The 19,411-nt window shown below is 39.0% G+C and overlaps 2 protein-coding genes across 2 annotated transcripts; both read left to right on the top strand.

Annotated features, from left to right (window-relative positions):
- Nucleotides 1-3,291: 3,291 nt before the first annotated feature.
- LOC130105911 (CMRF35-like molecule 8) lies at nt 3,292-3,978 on the top strand. Its single transcript, XM_056272096.1, has 2 exons — nt 3,292-3,518; nt 3,629-3,978. Exons 1-2 carry the CDS (start codon nt 3,479-3,481, stop codon nt 3,976-3,978), a joined length of 390 nt encoding a protein of 129 aa, XP_056128071.1. The 5' UTR covers nt 3,292-3,478.
- Nucleotides 3,979-9,547: 5,569 nt separating this feature from the next.
- LOC130105910 (polymeric immunoglobulin receptor-like) lies at nt 9,548-12,233 on the top strand. Its single transcript, XM_056272095.1, has 5 exons — nt 9,548-9,877; nt 9,954-10,265; nt 10,348-10,665; nt 10,742-11,017; nt 12,148-12,233. The coding sequence occupies exons 1-5, from the start codon at nt 9,607-9,609 to the stop codon at nt 12,231-12,233; spliced, it is 1,263 nt and encodes a 420-aa protein (XP_056128070.1). The 5' UTR covers nt 9,548-9,606.
- Nucleotides 12,234-19,411: the final 7,178 nt, after the last annotated feature.

The raw sequence follows: 19,411 nt of genomic DNA, 5'->3' as shown, positions 1-19,411 counted from the left end.
CCTATAATGTGTATATAAATGTATACTGTATAACACAGAAATTGGATCCAACCTTCCGGTATGCATGCATATCTAATTAGTCTTGTCTTATTCTATAGATGTAATTTTAACTGTTCTGTAACTTCGAACCTTAAAGTGTATTTCTAAAGAAAGATTCTATAACTCTCCCTTCTTGCTAGGTCATAAAACTTTATGACTCCCAAAAGGAATTCCAAGGGAAATCACAGCTCCCACTTGAATTCTGATGAAGAAAGGGGAATAGCCTCTGCAATCTTATATTGTCTATAAGTATAACCACTTAAGAAATGCATAAACATGAATTTGATATTTCCTAGGTCACGGTAGCCGGTATTATGGCTTTATAATCGTGTGAAGGAACATTAAATGCTTATAAAATGCATATCTTATGTAACTCTGTATTCCGATAATCTTCATGCGACGTGTCTGATATGTCTGTAATTCGCTCAATCTAACGGAGCCGAATTCCGATAGCATGATGAAGTAAGGTGCATTATTTTACACATTTCATATTTCAGGAGCCAAACGGCTCAAATGCAATCTCCACATGAAGTGGGCATCCCCCACAGGACAAAGGGAACTGTGTCCGCTTCAGATCCGCGGACGGTCATGTGTGATTCGCGCAAACAGAGGCGTGAACCTAAGTGTCCTTAAAGAGACGCGCCGAGCTTCCCTTGTAGGCTGCTGAAACCCTTCGGAAAGTTTCCTGAAAACTCTCTGCCTAAACTCCCTGGCTCTTCCTGCTCTTCGTGGCTTCATCATGTGACTCCTCGTGCGTCTGGACCTCGCCTTAGTGTGATGATCCATCGTTTCTCTTTTTGTTTTCTTCAAGTTTATTTTATCTTTTTCGAAGTCTCCTCTGTTCATGTCTTCTCGCGAAGAAAATGAACACAACCAGACTGGCAAGCTTCACCTACAAGGACATTCAAACACGCCGCGCTCGCTGGACGAACCCGAACGCTCGACATCCACCTGACAGAGATACACACACACGCCGTTTTCAGATCGGTCACACCCAAGAGCGCCTCTGCAAGTATCCGTCTTACTATGCTTATTTAAGATCTGTTGAGTCTTGTTCTAATTCAAAAGGTTCTGTGTCTGTGATGAATTGTACCAAGAAGATCTCATCTTCTCTCTCTCTCTCTCTCTCTCACTCCCAATCTTGCGCCCTCGCAACCTCTCTCTCTCTCTCCTATGTGTACTCGTCTGTCTCGTTAGTTACTGATTAACTGTACATACATGTATCCTGTGTTCAAATGTAGAATTCTGTATCCGTAGTTTCAATTATTAAAACCATATTCTTGATTGATCCTGAAGTGCTCATTTACAAGTCAATGAAATGAATATCTCGCTAAAAAGCTTTACAAGTTGTTACTATATCAGTAACGTAAATTTTATAAACACGAGAAAATTAATGTTCACGGCCGGAACATTGAGATTTCTTGGAGTTTATAAAAAGGGACAACCTTGTTGAGAAGTTGGTTAGTTAACCTTACGGCTGTTTGCTGGACAAACCGATTGTTTGATAACTAAATTGATTCCCTTAAAGTTGTCTCATATAATCGATCTGTAATGAGACCATTGATATATGAATGAGGAATTATAATTCGTTATGATTTACCATTCATATATACAATCGATCTATTTTCAATTTCGATAATTCAACTGTAATATGCAATATATTAATCATATACATGATTAATTATTAAAATTCCCTATGCATAATTTGAGCTAATTAAGGCACATCTCAATGTCGCTACATCTCTCTGCACTGGCATCTATTGCCATAGAGAAGGAGCTGCTCATTCATCTTAAGCAGGACACACAACTGCATGAGGAGGCCATTGAACATTTCATCTGAAAGGATCGGAGGGTGGATTTCATTTACAAGTAATGGGTGAGTGTTACGTCTTACTGTTTAGGAGAGATGAAGTTATTGTGGTATTTTATAAAGCATTTTTGTTATGGTTGTATCTGATTGGTATTGCTGGAGTTTGGGCTGTAGATGGTGATGCTGTGTTGATGTGCCTATAGCTGTTATAATGCACAGTGTGAGGTGTGTGTGCGCTGTGGTTGAAGATAAACTGTATCGTTGGTGTTACGCAGTAGTGCATTGTGATAGTATTTTTTGTATCGGTGCGTGTGGTTAGGGGTGTCATTGGTTAGGGATCGGTACTGAAGGCCCTGACTGAAACCCCACGGTACGCTACTGTCAATACGCCACAAAACCAACTGAGAACAGTATTGTCCTTTTTATTTAAAGGAATTAAATAATTAATTTGTTGAATTAATTTAAATAATTATGAATACTATTTAAATGGATTTAAAGGGAATAAAGAAAAATAAAGAAGAACAGTAAAATAAATTTTGAATATTCCGTTTCTTGTTTTGTCACATTCAATGAAATATATGAATCACACACATATAGTCATGCATATCACCAATTGAAAATGCAGAATTGTGGCAAAAATATAGAGTAACTTGAATAACTGGATGTTATTGTTGGACGTTTACCATTACTATTGTTATACAATTGGCGAATATTACATGTTTAGATTCTTTCGTCTTACTTCACATTCTTTTTCAAACTGAAGCGTCACGAGTGACTCAGTATCTGTACAGCCCTGGATTAGTTTGGAATGCTATTCAATGTTAAAACCTCTTTACAATTATTGCTCTCAATATAAAAGCATGTGTCACATGTCTATCGGTCAGTTCAGCTCTGAACATGAGCAGCGAGTCTCTTCTGAGTTCAGATCAACACTAGACGGACACGCTTGAGTCTCAATCCTCGAGACTTTCACACTTCAGATTCAGTGAACAGAGTGTCACTCTCTCATGGTTTGTGTTTTCCAGCAGGTTTTATCTGATGTGTTTCGTTTGTGTCCCTGTGGAGATCAGATTCACTGAAGGAGACACTAAAACAGTCATTCAAACAAAGATACGCTGGAAAACTCAACAGACGGTGAGTTTTATGAATGTGAATTCATTTAAATCATATTTGATAGTATTACATTTAACTTAAAGACATAAATGATGTGTGTTGAGTCTTAAATGTGTCTCCATGTTAAAGATGTTTGGATGATTGTTAATTAAATTCCAATCTTAAAGTCTAATTGATATTCTCACTAGTGATATCATTAATCAATCAGAAACATGCATTTTTAGGAGACCATGTGAACCGCTCCTGTTTGTGTGTTCATCAGATGTCAGTGTCCAGTGTCTTACTTTCACTTCCCTCTTTATTAATCTCTCTCTCTCTATCTATCTCTCTCTCTCTCTCTCTCTCTCTCTCTCTCTCTCTCTGTCTGAGGAAGTGGGCGTCTCTGACACATTCAGCTCTTCATGTTAAACATGTAACCAGGAAAGAAACACTGAAAACTCATCTGAACACACACCGAGAGCTTCAGAAGAACTGAATCTACTAACAACAGAGAAGATCATTTAATAAGAGAGAAGAATGAAGATCATCTGGACTTTCACTCTGATGATGATTCCTGGTAAGAGTCTGAACCCAGAGTACATCATGGAAAATAAATTTAATGAAAATAGATTTTCTGTTCAGTCTTATGAATATATTAGTTTTGTATTTAATGCTGGTTTGTTGTAGGTGTCGTGAGCTCCATGAGTGTAACAGGATATTCAGGAGGCGGAGTCAACATCACATGCAAATATGATGAAGGATATACAAAGAATAAAAAGTATTTTTGTAAAGGACAGTGGTCAGACTGTACAGACCAAATCAAGACTGATATTAAAGATAGTTGGTTTAATAATGGAAGATTCTCTCTGTATGACGACACAAGTTCAGCAGTCTTCACTGTGACCATCAGAGGACTGAGAGAAGAGGATTCTGGGACGTACCAGTGTGCAGTTGATATCCCTAAAGAAAAAGATCCCCACACTGAAGTGAAGCTGAAGGTTTTAACAGGTGAGAAACTGAGATCCTCAAACTCATGAAGATCTCCACAACATCACGATACTCAACACTGCCTGTAATCACTGACGTTCACATGGAAAACTCATAACAGACGTGTTTGTTATTAAATGAAGATGAAGTATCATTACTGACTTCATTCTTTACACAATATTATCTGTGTTTGTGTTCAACAGGTCAAAAAATCAGGACCGTAACAGGATATGCAGGAGGAAACATCATTATAAACTACAAATATGAGATGAAACACACAAATCATGTGATAGGCGTCTGTAAAACTGTAGCAGATCAGTGTTTTACTATAATAAACACTAACAGAAGAGCAGAATGGACACGTGACAGACGATTCTCCGTCCATGATGACAGATCTGCAGGACTCTTACGTCTGTTTATCAGAGACCTGAATGAGAACGACTCTGGAAAATACAGAATTACAGTCAAAGTTTCTGAAGATTACAGTTTCTTCTCTGAGTTTGATGTGGACATTAAGACGGGTGAGCTGCTTTCAGTCATTTATGCATTATTGACAGGATCCATGAATATATCTGGTGATCAGTGTTGGGAATAACGCCATTTAAAAGAACGGCATTAGGTAACGGCGTTATTTTTTCAGTAACGGGGTAATCAAACTAATTACTTTTCCTGTCGTTACACCGCCGTTAACGTTACTGGACGTTAAATGTGGTGCGTTATGACGGGCGTCAGTTTTGAAATGTGCTGGGGACAGAGACGCATTTGGAAGTGCATTTTCAGAAGTGGTACAAACTTGTCAAACTGTGCAGCCTCTCTGCTCAACCCGTAAATAAATCCACCGATCCGCAAATGTTGTTTGAGTTCTTCAGTGGTCCAGTGGTAGATCTTTTGCCAAGCGTGTCAGAGGTTACAGGTTCTAATCCGCACTCATATAGTTTTTTTTTCTCTCACCAAAACTGTATGGTTCTTTCCATATAATTGATTAATATAGCGATTTTCCATAAGTCAATTTAACAGCATTATCATTTGAATGATTTTAAAAACAGTATGGCATAGATAGTTTACAAAAAACCTTATGCTATTAAGTCACACACAGACATCAACAATCAGCGTATGAATCTCAACAATGGTGACACTCAAATGAAACACTTCATGTTGCAATGCATGCTGGGTATCACCTTAATACAGAACTCCCAGCATGCATTGCAGCATGCATTGCAGCATGCATAAATTATGCAGCTGAATTGTCTTATTTTCTTTTCTTCTTACCATGTGCTTTTAATTGTGTTGTTGTTTTTTGATGTGACTTTTTAGTAGTTTGATTTGTGATGTTCAGAGTAGGGATGGGACGGTATGAAAATTTAATATCACGATTATAGTGACCAAAGTTATCACGATTATCAATATTATCACGGTTTTGTTAAAATGAGATGGAAATGTTCAAAAAGAACTGATGCTCACCCTGAAAACATTTGAAAATCAACAAACAAAAAAATACAATTAGCAGGCTAGCAGCTATATGCACTTTTTTAAGCATCAACATTATATTAACATTAACATGGAGCCCTGAGAGTGAGAGGTATAAGTTTTCCTAGTGCAGGTTTTAATGAACCCGTCATTAAACCCTATCATTAATAATGATAATAACACTTATGGATGTGTGTATGACTGAATATTATTATTATTATTAATAAATAATAAATCGCTTTCTCTCTCTCACACACACTCACACGCACGCACGCACACACTTTAAATGAACAAAATATATTGGTTGGGTCAGGGTGACTAAACTACTGGAATACTTATAATGACTGATGTAAATAGCAACGCACTACACAGCGCACATCCATGTCTCGGATCACCGTGGACGCAATCTCTGGTTTCATTCAAATGTGTATGTCTTGCGTCTCAGTTTTGATTGTATTGAAAATTAAATCAGAGTAATTTAGTATTAATACTACTACAATATTGTTGTAGTGATCACATTTACTTTACGATTGATTTGGACACTGTAACTTGTATAATGGATTTATAAACCGGCAAGATTTAAAAACATTAAGTTAATCACAATTCAATATTTCATGTCCCTGAAATTATTTCTGTGGTTAAAAATAAAACTGTAATAAGTTTACTATGAATGAATACAATACATTATCCCTTAAATGTCACCCTTAATAGTTTGAATATGTTCGATCGTCTTGGCTCAAATCCACTTGCTGTAAAACTTTTCTCTTCGCGGAAGCTTTGCAATAATTACAAGTGAGATCATTAAATAATTCATCTCCAATAATTTTTTTGTCTAATTATTTGCCCAAGTTAGTTGTGCTATTAAGGTACAAATTAACTCAGTGGGTGGTTGTCACGTAACGTTAGATGACTTAGCAGATTTGACGTGTTTCCCCCTTTTGCAGCGACTTTCCTCTTGCAAGATTTGCAGACAGGGTGCCCATCCTCGATTAAATTGCCCTCGGGACTCTTGTAATAGCCAAAATACGACCATACCTCCGATTTTGTCCTCTTGGATGGCTGAAAAATCTCCCGTGCGCTGTCACTGCCTTCCGCCATGTCTTCTCGCGCAAAAAAACAACATTGCATCTGCGCGCCTGCTCGCGTCGCGCCTGCGTCAGACTGATTCTGGCTGGACAGGATTTACCGCGAGTTTTCAAAATCACGATAATCAAACACGGTTTTTATGATAATTAAATTTTAAACGATAATACTAACCGCCAGGACATTTTATCGTGGTTTATCGTGAAACCGGTAATCGTCCCATCCCTAGTTCAGAGTTGATATATCAATAATATGTTTGTCACCATAGTTGAGGTTCATATGCTGATTCTTGATGCACGTGTGTTCCAGTTGCTTTAAAGGTTTTGTGAATCTTATATATATCTCAAAAACAAACTACCTGATTTAATCACAACTGAACACCATCATCATGCTGTAGAATCACACGACTTTACCTATCAGTAAGGAGAAATCTATTACAATTTCATAATCAAAAAATTATTCTGATCAAGCCACTAGATGTTGTCAAGGCCGATATCAATAGACATCCATCAACACCTGAACATCATTTTACTTGACTTCTATTGCCATAACAAATTTGTCTCATAAAGACATGGTTATAGAAATCAAAGCAAAACTAATGTTAAACTTATCAAGAGTCAAGAGCCCAACTAAAGTAAACACTAATCACGATCATGGTAACTTCAAATGAAATATTTTCAATAAATCATCCCCATCTAACCCTCAGCTATGTCTCAGTAAGTCTGACTCTGATTATGACAGAAATAAAGTGAGTCTGGTTAGTAATAAGTGAAGCTGGTAATGCTGTTTGTGGAGTTGTTTAATCCTCCTCTGCTGAGATCTTCACAGATTTAATGTCTTCTTTTCTCCTCAGTGGATTTCCTCTAAGGCTGTGGCTGAAGTCAGTTGTTTCCTGAAAAATCTCACAGTCAAAATATACTCAACAAAAAAGTAAAATTATGTGAATTACTTTATGTGATTTTATGTGTTTTGGCACATAATGATATAGTGGAGATCTGTTAGTGTTTAATCTGTTGGGATTTAAAGTGTTTCTGTTGAGTTTTGTGTGTCACCATTGTGTTGAAGAGTAGAGCCTGTGCTTCAGTTCAGGAGGAGCAGAGAAACATTGAGGTTAAGCTGAATGTTGCTTTATTTAAAGGCAGTGACTGTGTATTTGCTGATGCATTAAAGTTATTCAACTCATTCATGTGTGCTGTTTAGTTAAATGTATGTTTCTAGTTAACTCATAAAGTCTTTTTCTTAGTAGACTCAAATGAAATTAGCTCACGGTATAATTATTTAATCGCAAATTTCCTCAAATGAAATGAGTTGTCTCAGGTTTTCAGTGTTTCCCCTACAATGTATTTAGCAGCGGCGCAGCGCCCGCCACTGGATTTTCAGCGCCGCTGCAAAATCTTCACATGATCAGTAATATCACGACATTCACTTACACACCTAAAAACCCTGAGACACGGCGACCGCCGGCGCTGCTAATGCGGTGGCTCTGAATCCACTTGTTGACAAGAAAGGAGGAAAGAGCCACATATGGAAATATTTTCGATTAGGCTAATGTCACGTTACCAAAAGGGGCCGTTCACATAGCGCGTTTCTCTGCGCGTGCAAATTCGTTATTTCAAATGTAGGCGCGCTGGAAGCGCGCTCGTTTTTCCAGGCCGCCTCTGTTCATGATTGCATAGCACGGGAGAGCAAGCGCTTTTGGAAAGGAGAAAGCGGCGCTCTCCATGAGGACGAGGAAGTATCAGCAAAGAATGAATTGATTTCTAGCCCTTGCATTAGCTTTACTACTAGATATATTTATGGAGATGAGAAATAAAAAGCTGCACTGTACAGCTATGATCAGCTGTTCGGCCGAGCTTTCGATGTTGTTACGGAAAAGCCGAAGCTGATCGGTTGGTTTTTGTCACGATGTTTTCATCTCGCCACGCGTTTATGGAATTGAAATAACGAATTTGCGCGCAAAAAACGTGATATGTGAATGGCCCCTAAAGTGGACTCGGGTACGGTTGTATCGGGGTAGTTTTGCGAGTAGGAGTACATGAGCACAGTATCGGACCGACACCCGAGTACTGTTTATGCTGTTTGTTTGTCCATCAGAAAAGCAGTTCTAGGCTTATTCTTGGCTGGATAACTCTTAGCAGGTTTAAAAAGCCTTTTAAAATTAAATATGAACACAGTTTTGGATTAAATAAAACTACAGTCAAGTCAAATAAAACACGTTTTATCTCCTGTATTGTTGTATCTAACATCAACACATTGAGTGAACAATATATTTTTACAACATGAATTGATGTTTGTGAATGTTATTTAATACAAACACTTGATTGTTCATGTTTGTTCACTTCATTCAGTTTGCATTAAATAATGTTAACATAAAACTTTTGATTTTAAAAATGTTAGAAAAATTAAGTGCTCACAGATTGGGTGTGGCCTTTGCCATTAAGATACAATTTTCAATAAATTCTAAATAATCTTTTTCTGGGTTGTGCCATTTCATTTTTCCCCTATCAATATCTACCTTATAGCTTAAAATTAACACAAAACAAAAACGTGAAAAATCCTGTCTAAAATTATAAAATGAAGATTTCTGTTTGTGACCAGTTCAAGGTACGTGCTGCAATAATCATGCCTTGAATCTGTTATGGTATGTCATATTTGTATGTCTCAAAATGTCCATTTATATCCACAAAACTTGCCAAAAGTCATGGTTTAAGGGGTTATTTAAAAAAATATATTCTTCCGGAGGTGCATGCCCCCGGACCCCCGCGCGCAACTTGGTAACATCCTCCGGCACGTGACAGCACCGCTGCTGGAAAAATTTCTAGGGGAAACACTGGTTTTAATTCAATGCATTATTAATAACAGTAACATACTGTAAAAAAATAAAGTAAAGAACTGTAAATTCACAGCTGGTCTTGTTTTGCTGTTTTTACAGGTGTGCTGTATTTTTTACAGTATAATTGTAGTTTATGATTTACAGTACTCTTGTAAAATGTACAGGCTTACTGGCAACCAAAATTGCCAGTAAGTTGCAGTAATTTTTACAGCAATTTGTTACAGATTCAGTCAGATATTTGTGATTGACAGCTAAAGTGGGCGTGTCTAGAGCGACTGGCCACTCAGGAGGTCGTATGATGATCAAGTGTGAACATCCTCAACACAAAACCAAGCCAAAATACATCTGTAAAGAATCAGACGGATGTTCAGAGAGGAAGAATCCAGGAGTTCAGGATGAATGGGTGGAGAATGGAGATGTTTCTTTATATGACGACACCAGAGCAGGAGTCTTGATGGTGTTTTTTAGAGAGCTGAAAACTGCAGATGCAGGAACATACAGATGTGGAGTGAATGTGTCTCACTATACTGAGAGCTTCACTGAACTTCAGCTGGACGTCAGAGACGGTGAGGAACCAGATATACTTTATGATTAATATAAAGTATTGTTCTGTTCTTTATGTAAACTTGTCCTGGTTTATAGGTGTAAAATATCCAAAGACAAAGACTGAATCTGCTCATCTTGGTGAAGAAGTCAACATCACCTGTCAGATCCCAGAGGAACATAAAGTTTATTTCTGCAAAGATGATGATGATCACATCTGTCAAAACATCAGCACATCTGCAGTGACAGAAATGAGTCCTTCATCTGAGAGAAATGAAGAGAGAGTTTTTACAGTGAGCATCAGTAATGTGAGTGTGAGAGATGCTGGAGTTTACTGGTGTGGAGCAGAAACCAGAGACACACATTTGACTTTCATCTCCCTGACCACCAAAATTCAGCTCGACCTCTTCAGTGAGTGAATTCAGATGATTTTATTATAGTAAATACAGTATATTCAGAATAATGTGTGTTAAATGTCTGTGTTTGTTTGCAGTGGCTCCAGTAGTGAGACGTGAAGGAGAATCTGCTGAGATCTTCTGCCCTTATGATTCAATCTATAAATCAAAGTCAAAGTTTCTCTGTAAGGGGAAGTGCTCCACTAGAGATAGAAATACTCTCAATGAGACTGTGAGAGAAGAGAAAGACACCAAGACTGACAGATTGACTCTGAATGATGACGTCACTGCAAGTGTCTTCACTGGGACCATCACTGGACTGACAGCAGAGGATGCTGGGAAATACTGGTGTGCAGTGACATTAGAGAGAGACGTGAATTATCTTTACACTCATCTGATCGTCATCATGAACGAGGGTGAGGAAGGTTTATACATCTGAATATGTGAAACTATGGCTGTGAATTGATGTTCTTATATTTCTAATATTTCCAGAGCTGAACTTGACTAAGTATGAAGGAGACGACATGTCAATCCAGTGCAAACATCATGATGAACTTCAGAAATGCTTCTGCAAAGCACATGAACCCTCTGTGTGTGTGAAGGATGGAGTTTCATTGGAGAAGATCAGAGATGATCGATTCTCTTTCAGTGATGAAGCTTCTACTGGAGTCTTTACTGTAAACATCACTGATCTGAGAGAAGAGGATTCTGGGATATACTGGTGTGGAGCTCACATCACCACTAAAGTCAATCTCACTGTTAATATTGGTAAGTCCCTGATCTTTTTGAAGATTTATACTAATAATAAAGGTTCCCTTTTGAAACGTTTACTTGCATTCAGTCTTTGCAAGACGCCATGGGGAAAACTCCCTTTTCTCCGAAATTTTTAAGCCTTTTTTCCAAAAACGCAGTGCCACTGCACAGCCATAACAGTGTAGGAATCTGAGCGTGCCTATTGGCTGGACTCAAATTTGCCATAGGAATCAGATTTATTCTCCTTCAGTGATGAACTTACCTTGATGATTCTCGAAGAAGCCTTCTCGCCGTTGAAGAAGCCAGGCAGCGGAACGAGTGCTCTCCTGCAATCCAGCGACCAGCAGAGTTTGATCAGCGTGCGCTCGGGCCAGTTTGACTCACTGTCTCCAGTTTGGCTATCCCGTGAGTATATTATACATGGATGCAGCACTTTCCCCCCTAAGAAAGAAGGGGATGCGCATCCTGGCTCATCTTGGCCCAGTTGGAGGAAGAATATGTGACGGAAGGAATCTACATAGGAAGAAATCCTTTCTCACTAATCTGTGCTCCTCAGGACTCAGACTCAATCCAGCCAAGAGATCAGACAGAACATCTCTCTCCTGGGAGCGGTTCTAGACTCGTGGCGAACCCATGATCGCACTCAGACTGTTCAGCGGCTCTCCCTTTCGTTCAGAGCAGGAGCCCGTATCCCTCTCAGAAGCTTTCAGAGGATGCTGGAGCTCATGGCCTCTGCATCGCCAGTACTTCCGCTGCGCCTTCTGCACATGCAGTTGTCTACCAGATGTCTTTAGCCTCGTTGTTATTGTTCGAATCCCGCTCCAAATGGGTCAGGTAGGACCAGTTACATTTGGTGCCGTGACCCGGGTGGGAGTGAGGTTTAGGGTGTGAGTGTAACGGAGGCCAGGTAGTAAAAGCCGTGTGTGTAAACCTCACTCCCCTGATCTCAAGAGGTACGCAAGCGACAGAAGCTAGAGACTGCAGATCTTAGCGTCCTCGACGTCAGATCGAATCCCGCTCAGAGCGGGTCGAGTAGGACCGGTTACATATTCGCCATGAACGTTTCATACTTATGCTATATATATATATATATATATATGATATTACATCCCTGTTTCTCCCTAATGTGTTTGTGTGTTTTTCAGATTTCTCTTTGATCAACATTATTTCTTTGTGTTTGACTCTGCTGCTGATTGGAGGATTCATTGTGACTCAGTGTTTATTAAGATGAAGTAAAGCTGTCCTTCACACACACACACACACACACACACACACACAGACACACCACAAACACATATGCAGTGGCGGTTCTAGAGGGAGGCCAGGGGGGGGGCAGTGCCCCTGTGACAAAAAGCTTGGCCCCCCTTGTGGCCCCCCTAAATGTGGAGTTTTAAATATTTTGTACAAAACTTTTTTTTGCTATCGTTGTTATCGTTGTATGCATATTATTTTTTTATTATTCTATCTTTGTGGATTTGCATTTTCACGTGAAAATTCGCATCACATTCGCGGGAATCGCGGCAGAATAACGTCTGTCTCCTGCACGCGAGAGAGGAGAGAAGGAGAAAGTTGGTAAATGTCAGTTCAGTTGTAAGTTCATTCTTTATGTGCGTATGGGGTGTGTGATGTGTAGCCTATTGTCTATTATGATATTGTAATCATTGTTTTAACTATGTACGAGGCACTGTGAGCTGACATCGCATTTGTCTATCGTCCTTTCACTGCTGTGTGCAGTTCATAGGTTCCCAAATTAGTTTTTGTCTTATATTTATATCATATTATGTTCTTATATTAGAATATCACATCAGCAAGAGTGCCGTTTTCCCGTGCACAATTGCAACTGTGATATTTATGTTATACAACAGTTAAATTAACAAGTTAACATTGGGAAAACTTTTTACACACAATATTGTCAATATTGTTTGTTTTCCCTTTATTTCGCCGACTAGAATTTCATAATGAAACCGTAGCAGAGTCTCAATGCAACACAGCGATGATTTATTGACTGAAATCCGCGTTTTGAACGAATCACTTGCTTCTTTCCCGAATGAATCAGCCGTTTGAACAAATCGGTTGAATGAATGAATCCCTCTTACAGGGACTTGCCGCCGCCTACTGGCGGTTTTAGTTTCATATTTAAAGTTTTTAAAACGTTAAAATTAGAAATCATTTCATATTTAAATATTGATTTTAAAAAAATCTCATAGCTTTATTTATGCAATTGTAAATGGAGTGTAAATATATTAATGCCACTTCTGTGTCACCTCTGCACTGCAAAGATGGATTTTGATTGAATTAATTAATTTGACTGGTAACAGTGGTACTGTATAATTATTGTATAATTAAATATTATTGTATAAATAAGTATAATCATTGTATAATTTGAATGTTAGTATTTGACATAAAAGGTGATGTATAACTAGGGTTGGGTACCGAAACTCGGTGCCAATAGGGAACCGGTTCCGACGTAAACGGTAGTAACCAGACCGAATAAGAACGACAATTTCGGTGCCTGATTTCGGTGCCTGACTTAATTAGGCACACACGCACACACACACGCACAGTCTCTTCTGTCTCGCATGCGCGCTCTTGCTCGCAAGGTTTGGCTGCATTTCACGTGTAAAATTACGCGTCAGAACGCCCTCTGGGTGTGCCGATAGTCTGAATCCATATAGAATCAAGCCAATTCATTGGCTAATGGCGCGGGCGCCGCATCGACGCACTTACGTCGTCATATTATGTTGGCGCGCGCCATCTGCTCCTCAGATTTCTCTGCCGAAAAAGGAAGCTGGTCGGCAGCGCGAGGAGCTTGGCAGCGTCTCGTTCCCTATTGAGAATGAGAAGGTGACGTCACGCGTATCACTCCGCGTTGCATTGTGGGAAGGATTCGCCATCTTGGTAGGATACGCTACCCGTTGTCATGGTTACTTCGACTGTGAGACCGAGATAAATAGCGACAGAGAGAGAGAGCAGCTTGATATTTGTTTGCATTTTTGCGATAAGGCACAGTTTCTTGGGAATAAATGAAGAAGGGGGAAGCAAAAGGAAAGGGGCTCTATCGGGAGAGACTAAATAACAACACAAAGCAGCGTTATTTAGAGAAACTACTTGACATCAACATGGACCCGTACGACCTGCTACAGAATGGACGAAAGACCCAAAGCACTACCACCTTTCACATACGCTAACATAGTTAATTACCTGGTTTGTTTATGGTATCAGTGACTAACGTTACTGCCTACACAATGCAAGAGTTCAGAAGCTTTAAGTCATTAGAAGCTGAACAAGTCTGTTGCGGCTGGGTGCAAGACTTTGAAACCCCCAAACCTGTAACGTTAAACTGCGAGAGTTCAGTCATACTTGATGTTTCATTCAGGCCTCATTCATGTGGAAATAAATCTGATATGAATCAGATACATGCATTTGCACCTGCCGTGCACCGTTAAGCGAACAGATCGGACATTCCCCTGTCAATGCGAATCGTACGTCATTAAAAAAAGTGTATTTTTTAAAACATTTCACGGTACAGATATATCTATAACAAATGAAACAACTCTAGTTGAATAACAGAGTATTAATTTTGTTCGTTTGTGTTAAATAAAAGGCGAACTGTGCTGAAATGTGTTGCTTTTGAAAGCAGGCTTTGCTCGCTGTTGCTGCTGTCAGTTTATTGACAAGCAGTTTCTCTAAGCTGGCTACATTGTTATTTAGTCTCTCCCGATAGAACCCCTTTCATTTCTCTTCCTTCTCCATATCTTCCAAAGAAACTGCGGCGTATCGGTAAAATGTAAACAAATACTAAGCTGCGCTGTCTCTCTTTTTCGCTATTTCTGGAATGTTTAGTCGCGCCTCTGTGAAGTTCTGAAGGCGTTGCCCCTGGCAACCGATAGCGTCTCCTACCATCATGGCCGACCGGCTCAGACCCCGCCCAAATCGGCACATGACTCCTCACTCTCAATTGAGAGAACATAGGTTACACCAGTAACCAGAGATGTTCTCTTTCATAGGTTCACTCAACGCTGCGTAGCTAAGAAGCAGTGTATTTGTATTTGTAGGCTGCTGTATCACGTGCCGTTTGAACTGACGCGCTACAGCGATCTGTCACATTTCAAAGAGCCAAAACGTTATTTATTGTGTGAATCTCGTAAAAATATTGACAGAATCTGACAGTTGTGGATTTGTTCCATATCAAAAGTAACCTTCTCTGTCTTGTCTGTCGGTGTCCTCGTCCGCGATTTTTCTTTGCGTGAGAAAATGCATGAGTGGCGTGAGAGCGTGTGAAAAGGGTCAATCCGTGAGAGTTGGCATCTCTGCCTGCTAGTAATCTCTATTAATCTCCAGTATTATTACATTGTTTGATACAATATTGTTTTATTTGATATTATGTAAATGTGTAAAATGTAATGTAATTTTTTTTTATTTTATATTAGTTTTATTATTATTTGTATTTATATTGTTTAAAGATTTAAGTTAATATTGTGTCCAGTTTGGCCCTGTAAATAAAAGGGTATTATTTTTTGATTAAGTGTGTCGTTTCGTTTTCTTAAGTACCGTTTCAAGAACCGTTTAAGCACCGGAACCGTTTAAAAAATACCAAGTAGGTACTGGTATCGGATAAAACCCAAACGATACCCAACCCTATGTATAACTCTAAATAAGTTTAGAAAAAATGTCCATATATAGGTGAAAATGCCCCTGGAAATCAATTTAAGGTGGCAAATATTGAACTGACCACTGCATTTAATATGAAAAATATTAATATTTTCGTGAGTCAGCTGTCAACAACAGGCCTATAGCAGCCATGGCACCAGCACAAAAACACAATCAGTAAAATATCATCAAATTATTATCAACAAAACGTTGAAAATATTGAAATATATTTTTGTCAATATTGCACACCCCTAATGTACGGTATTCATTTTTATTTCTTTAGGTCTTAAAAAGCCTTAAATTTGACTTTAAAAAGTGTGCAGGAACCCTGTAAACGGTTAGACGTAGTTACCTAGCAAGTCAGTTATTTTCAGTAAATGAATTAATAAGCTTCTTGGTCCCCATTGCTTTTGCTCTATAGTTCTCAAAATTAAGAGAAAGAAGGACATCATGTCTATTACAGTTACTGTGACTAATACTGAATATGTAATGCAAATGTAAAAATATAATGGAAATGCAAATACATTGTTGAATGATTATAAACACGGTATTTTGGCTGTTAATGCCTGCAGCAGTGCAAAAAATGATATGACAACAATAAGGTCTAAATGTAACTGGCCCCAGCTTGCCCCCCAGCAGTTGAAATGGGCTAGAACCGCCACTGCACATATGCACACACATTCATCTATGAAGCAGATTATAACTATTAAAGACTAACAAAAACCCTGAAATAATAGGATGTTTATGAAGTCTTTTTAACAAATTAGGACATTTTAAAATGTTTAGTCAGATGCATCTCACTGTTGTTCATCGCTGATGTTGTGTTGAGATCTTAAGGATGATCTCATCATCGGACGAGACACAGTGAAACAGTGAGTCTGTGTCTTCATTCACTGAACTTCTTGTGTTTCATTTGTAAGTTTCATTCTGCACATCATGTTTTTCTCTTTTTTATTCTCAGATCGCATATTCTTGAGCAGATTCATGAGTAGATCCACTTATTCGTCTACTCACCTTCCCACAATCCCCTCTGATGGCTTTATATCTGTGAATGTGCGATTTATAGACCAACAGTTTGTTTAGCATGGCCTTGATTTTAACCATTATTATTAGAATTATCAGTTTTTTTATTATTAAAAGTGTTTCAAAATAAAAAAAAGGCTTTGAATATCTTTTTGTCATGAGCTGTTTCATGAACTCTGTGGTGTGTGTGTTTGCGTGATGAACTGGTCATTTTCCGACCGTCTCAAAGCCACAGAAAACAGGTGAAGGTTCAGGCTCTAATTTTAGATCTTTTCTATGAACAAACACACTTACTCAGGAAACCCACACAGAGACACATGAGACTGAACAGAAGAATAAAGAGCTGATCGTTCAGTCATTTGCTTCAATATTTACTGTGTTTGATGAGGAAAAGGCTGAAAAATTGTACTTTTAAAAACTGATCAAATTAAATAAACACAATGAGCCACAAATCAATGACAGAATATCTGTAAACATCCTATAAATATCGTAAAAATGGAAACCACGTTCACTGTGAATAAAAATTTTAAATCATAAAAATACTTGTATTTATATATTGAGTTCAACACATTACTCTTAAACTTCAAAATGACTATTATCAAATAGATCAAACTAGATTCTACATGATCTAGAGGTAATGTGAGTTGGTTTGCTGTGCTGAAGGGTGTTTGTAAGGTTTATCAGGATATATGTGGTCAGTGAGCTGAAGAGAAACGGTTTCTCTTGTGGTTTTCTTTTGCTCTTGCACTTTATATTCTTTCACTCAAACTAAGATGTGCTTCAGGCTCCTGCGTATGTCTCAACAACAGGAAATGGTTCTTTCAAAACGATGGACACACACTTAATATTATAAAAAATATTTGCATTCAGGATGTTTGAAATATAGATGTCACGATGCTTCTGTTGAATGTGGAATGACTTTGTTTTTTTACAGTATCAAAGAGAAGCACGAGATCAGTGTGTGTTGTAAAATGTCTTGGTGTTCAAATGTTAAAAGTCTGTCAGCACGACTGTTTGGACATTTTTCTCTGCTGGATAAATGAGTAAAGAGTTTTTTTTTTTAATTAGCTTTGTTATTGAATAATATTTGATTGATCTAGTTATTAAATTAGTCTCTTTGAATCTCTTTAGAGTTTGTGTGTGTACTGTCCTGTTCGTCCTGTTCATCAGAAGAGTAATTTAAACCTTCGGCTCCATCTAGTGGCAGATATAATGGGCTGTTAAATGTCTTGGATTTATTGAAATGAGCGTTGTGTAGTGTTATGATAGCTGACAGAGTGGGTCGACTCTAATGAATATGACTTTAATTCATTATAAATTAATTCTGTCTTTGTCCAGTTTGTTGTTAATCGGTCATCAGTGATGCTGGAGTTTGATTGACAGCTGCTGTCAGTGATGCTGGAGTTTGATTGACAGCTGCTGTCAGTGATGCTGGAGTTTGATTGACAGCTGCTGTCAGTGATGCTGGAGTTTGATTGACAGCTGCTGTCCGTGATGCTGAAGTTTGATTGACAGCTGCTGTCCGTGATGCTGGAGTTTGATTGACAGCTGCTGTCCGTGATGCTGGAGTTTGATTGACAGCTGCTGTCAGTGATGCTGGAGTTTGATTGACAGCTGCTGTCAGTGATGCTGGAGTTTGATTGACAGCTGCTGTCCGTGATGCTGGAGTTTGATTGACAGCTGCTGTCCGTGATGCTGGAGTTTGATTGACAGCTGCTGTCAGTGATGCTGGAGTTTGATTGACAGCTGCTGTCAGTGATGCTGGAGTTTGATTGACAGCTGCTGTCAGTGATGCTGGAGTTTGATTGACAGCTACTGTCAGTGATGCTGGAGTTTGATTGACAGCTGCTGTCAGTGATGCTGGAGTTTGATTGACAGCTGCTGTCAGTGATGCTGGAGTTTGATTGACAGCTACTGTCAGTGATGCTGGAGTTTGATTGACAGCTGCTGTCAGTGATGCTGGAGTTTGATTGACAGCTGCTGTCAGTGATGCTGGAGTTTGATTGACAGCTGCTGTCAGTGATGCTGGAGTTTGATTGACAGCTGCTGTCAGTGATGCTGGAGTTTGATTGACAGCTACTGTCAGTGATGCTGGAGTTTGATTGACAGCTGCTGTCAGTGATGCTGGAGTTTGATTGACAGCTGCTGTCAGTGATGCTGGAGTTTGATTGACAGCTGCTGTCAGTGATGCTGGAGTTTGATTGACAGCTGCTGTCAGTGATGCTGGAGTTTGATTGACAGCTGCTGTCAGTGATGCTGGAGTTTGATTGACAGCTGCTGTCAGTGATGCTGAATCCAGAACTGCCTGTTAAAGTGACAGAAGCATCACTCACTCAGACTTTAGCTGATGATCCTCTGGTGATCTGAGGAGAAACACTGTAGATGTTCAGATTAGAAAGCATTTCCTTCGTATAACACACGGGTCTGAGCCTCTGTACCTCAACATGTAAACTTCCTGATGTATCAATCATTGTGGTTGTATGTATATCCAACGCATTCTCATCCTTTGGCGTCATATAGGTGACGCCATATGACATTTCGTCGAAATCTTACGCACATGGCATCCTTTAGCGTCACTATAACACACACTGTTATGGCTAGGTTTAGGTCTGGGGTCGGGTACGGTTATGACGCCTTGGGTTCTGCGTCTCATATTGATGCTAAAGGATGCCATGTGCGTAAGATTTCAACGAAATGTACAAAGCGTCACATGTATGACGCCAAAGGATGAGAACG

The sequence above is a fragment of the Rhinichthys klamathensis genome, unplaced genomic scaffold, assembly GCF_029890125.1.
Source record: "Rhinichthys klamathensis goyatoka isolate OS25496 unplaced genomic scaffold, OSU_Roscu_1.1 h1tg000330l_1, whole genome shotgun sequence".
NCBI lineage: Eukaryota > Metazoa > Chordata > Actinopteri > Cypriniformes > Leuciscidae > Rhinichthys > Rhinichthys klamathensis.
This window is presented reverse-complemented; position numbering and strand designations above follow the sequence as displayed.

What these genes read in the sequence shown, in the direction of transcription:
- LOC130105911 (XM_056272096.1), top strand. Translation starts at nt 3,479, where the DNA reads ATGAAGATCATCTGGACTTTCACTCTGATGATGATTCCTG. An exon ending in CACTCTGATGATGATTCCTG is followed by an intron (nt 3,519 to 3,628) that starts GTAAGAGTCTGA and finishes GGTTTGTTGTAG; the next exon opens with GTGTCGTGAGCTCCATGAGT.
- LOC130105910 (XM_056272095.1), top strand. Translation starts at nt 9,607, where the DNA reads ATGATGATCAAGTGTGAACATCCTCAACACAAAACCAAGCCAAAATAC. An exon ending in AATTCAGCTCGACCTCTTCA is followed by an intron (nt 10,266 to 10,347) that starts GTGAGTGAATTC and finishes GTTTGTTTGCAG; the next exon opens with TGGCTCCAGTAGTGAGACGT. An exon ending in CAATCTCACTGTTAATATTG is followed by an intron (nt 11,018 to 12,147) that starts GTAAGTCCCTGA and finishes TGTGTTTTTCAG; the next exon opens with ATTTCTCTTTGATCAACATT.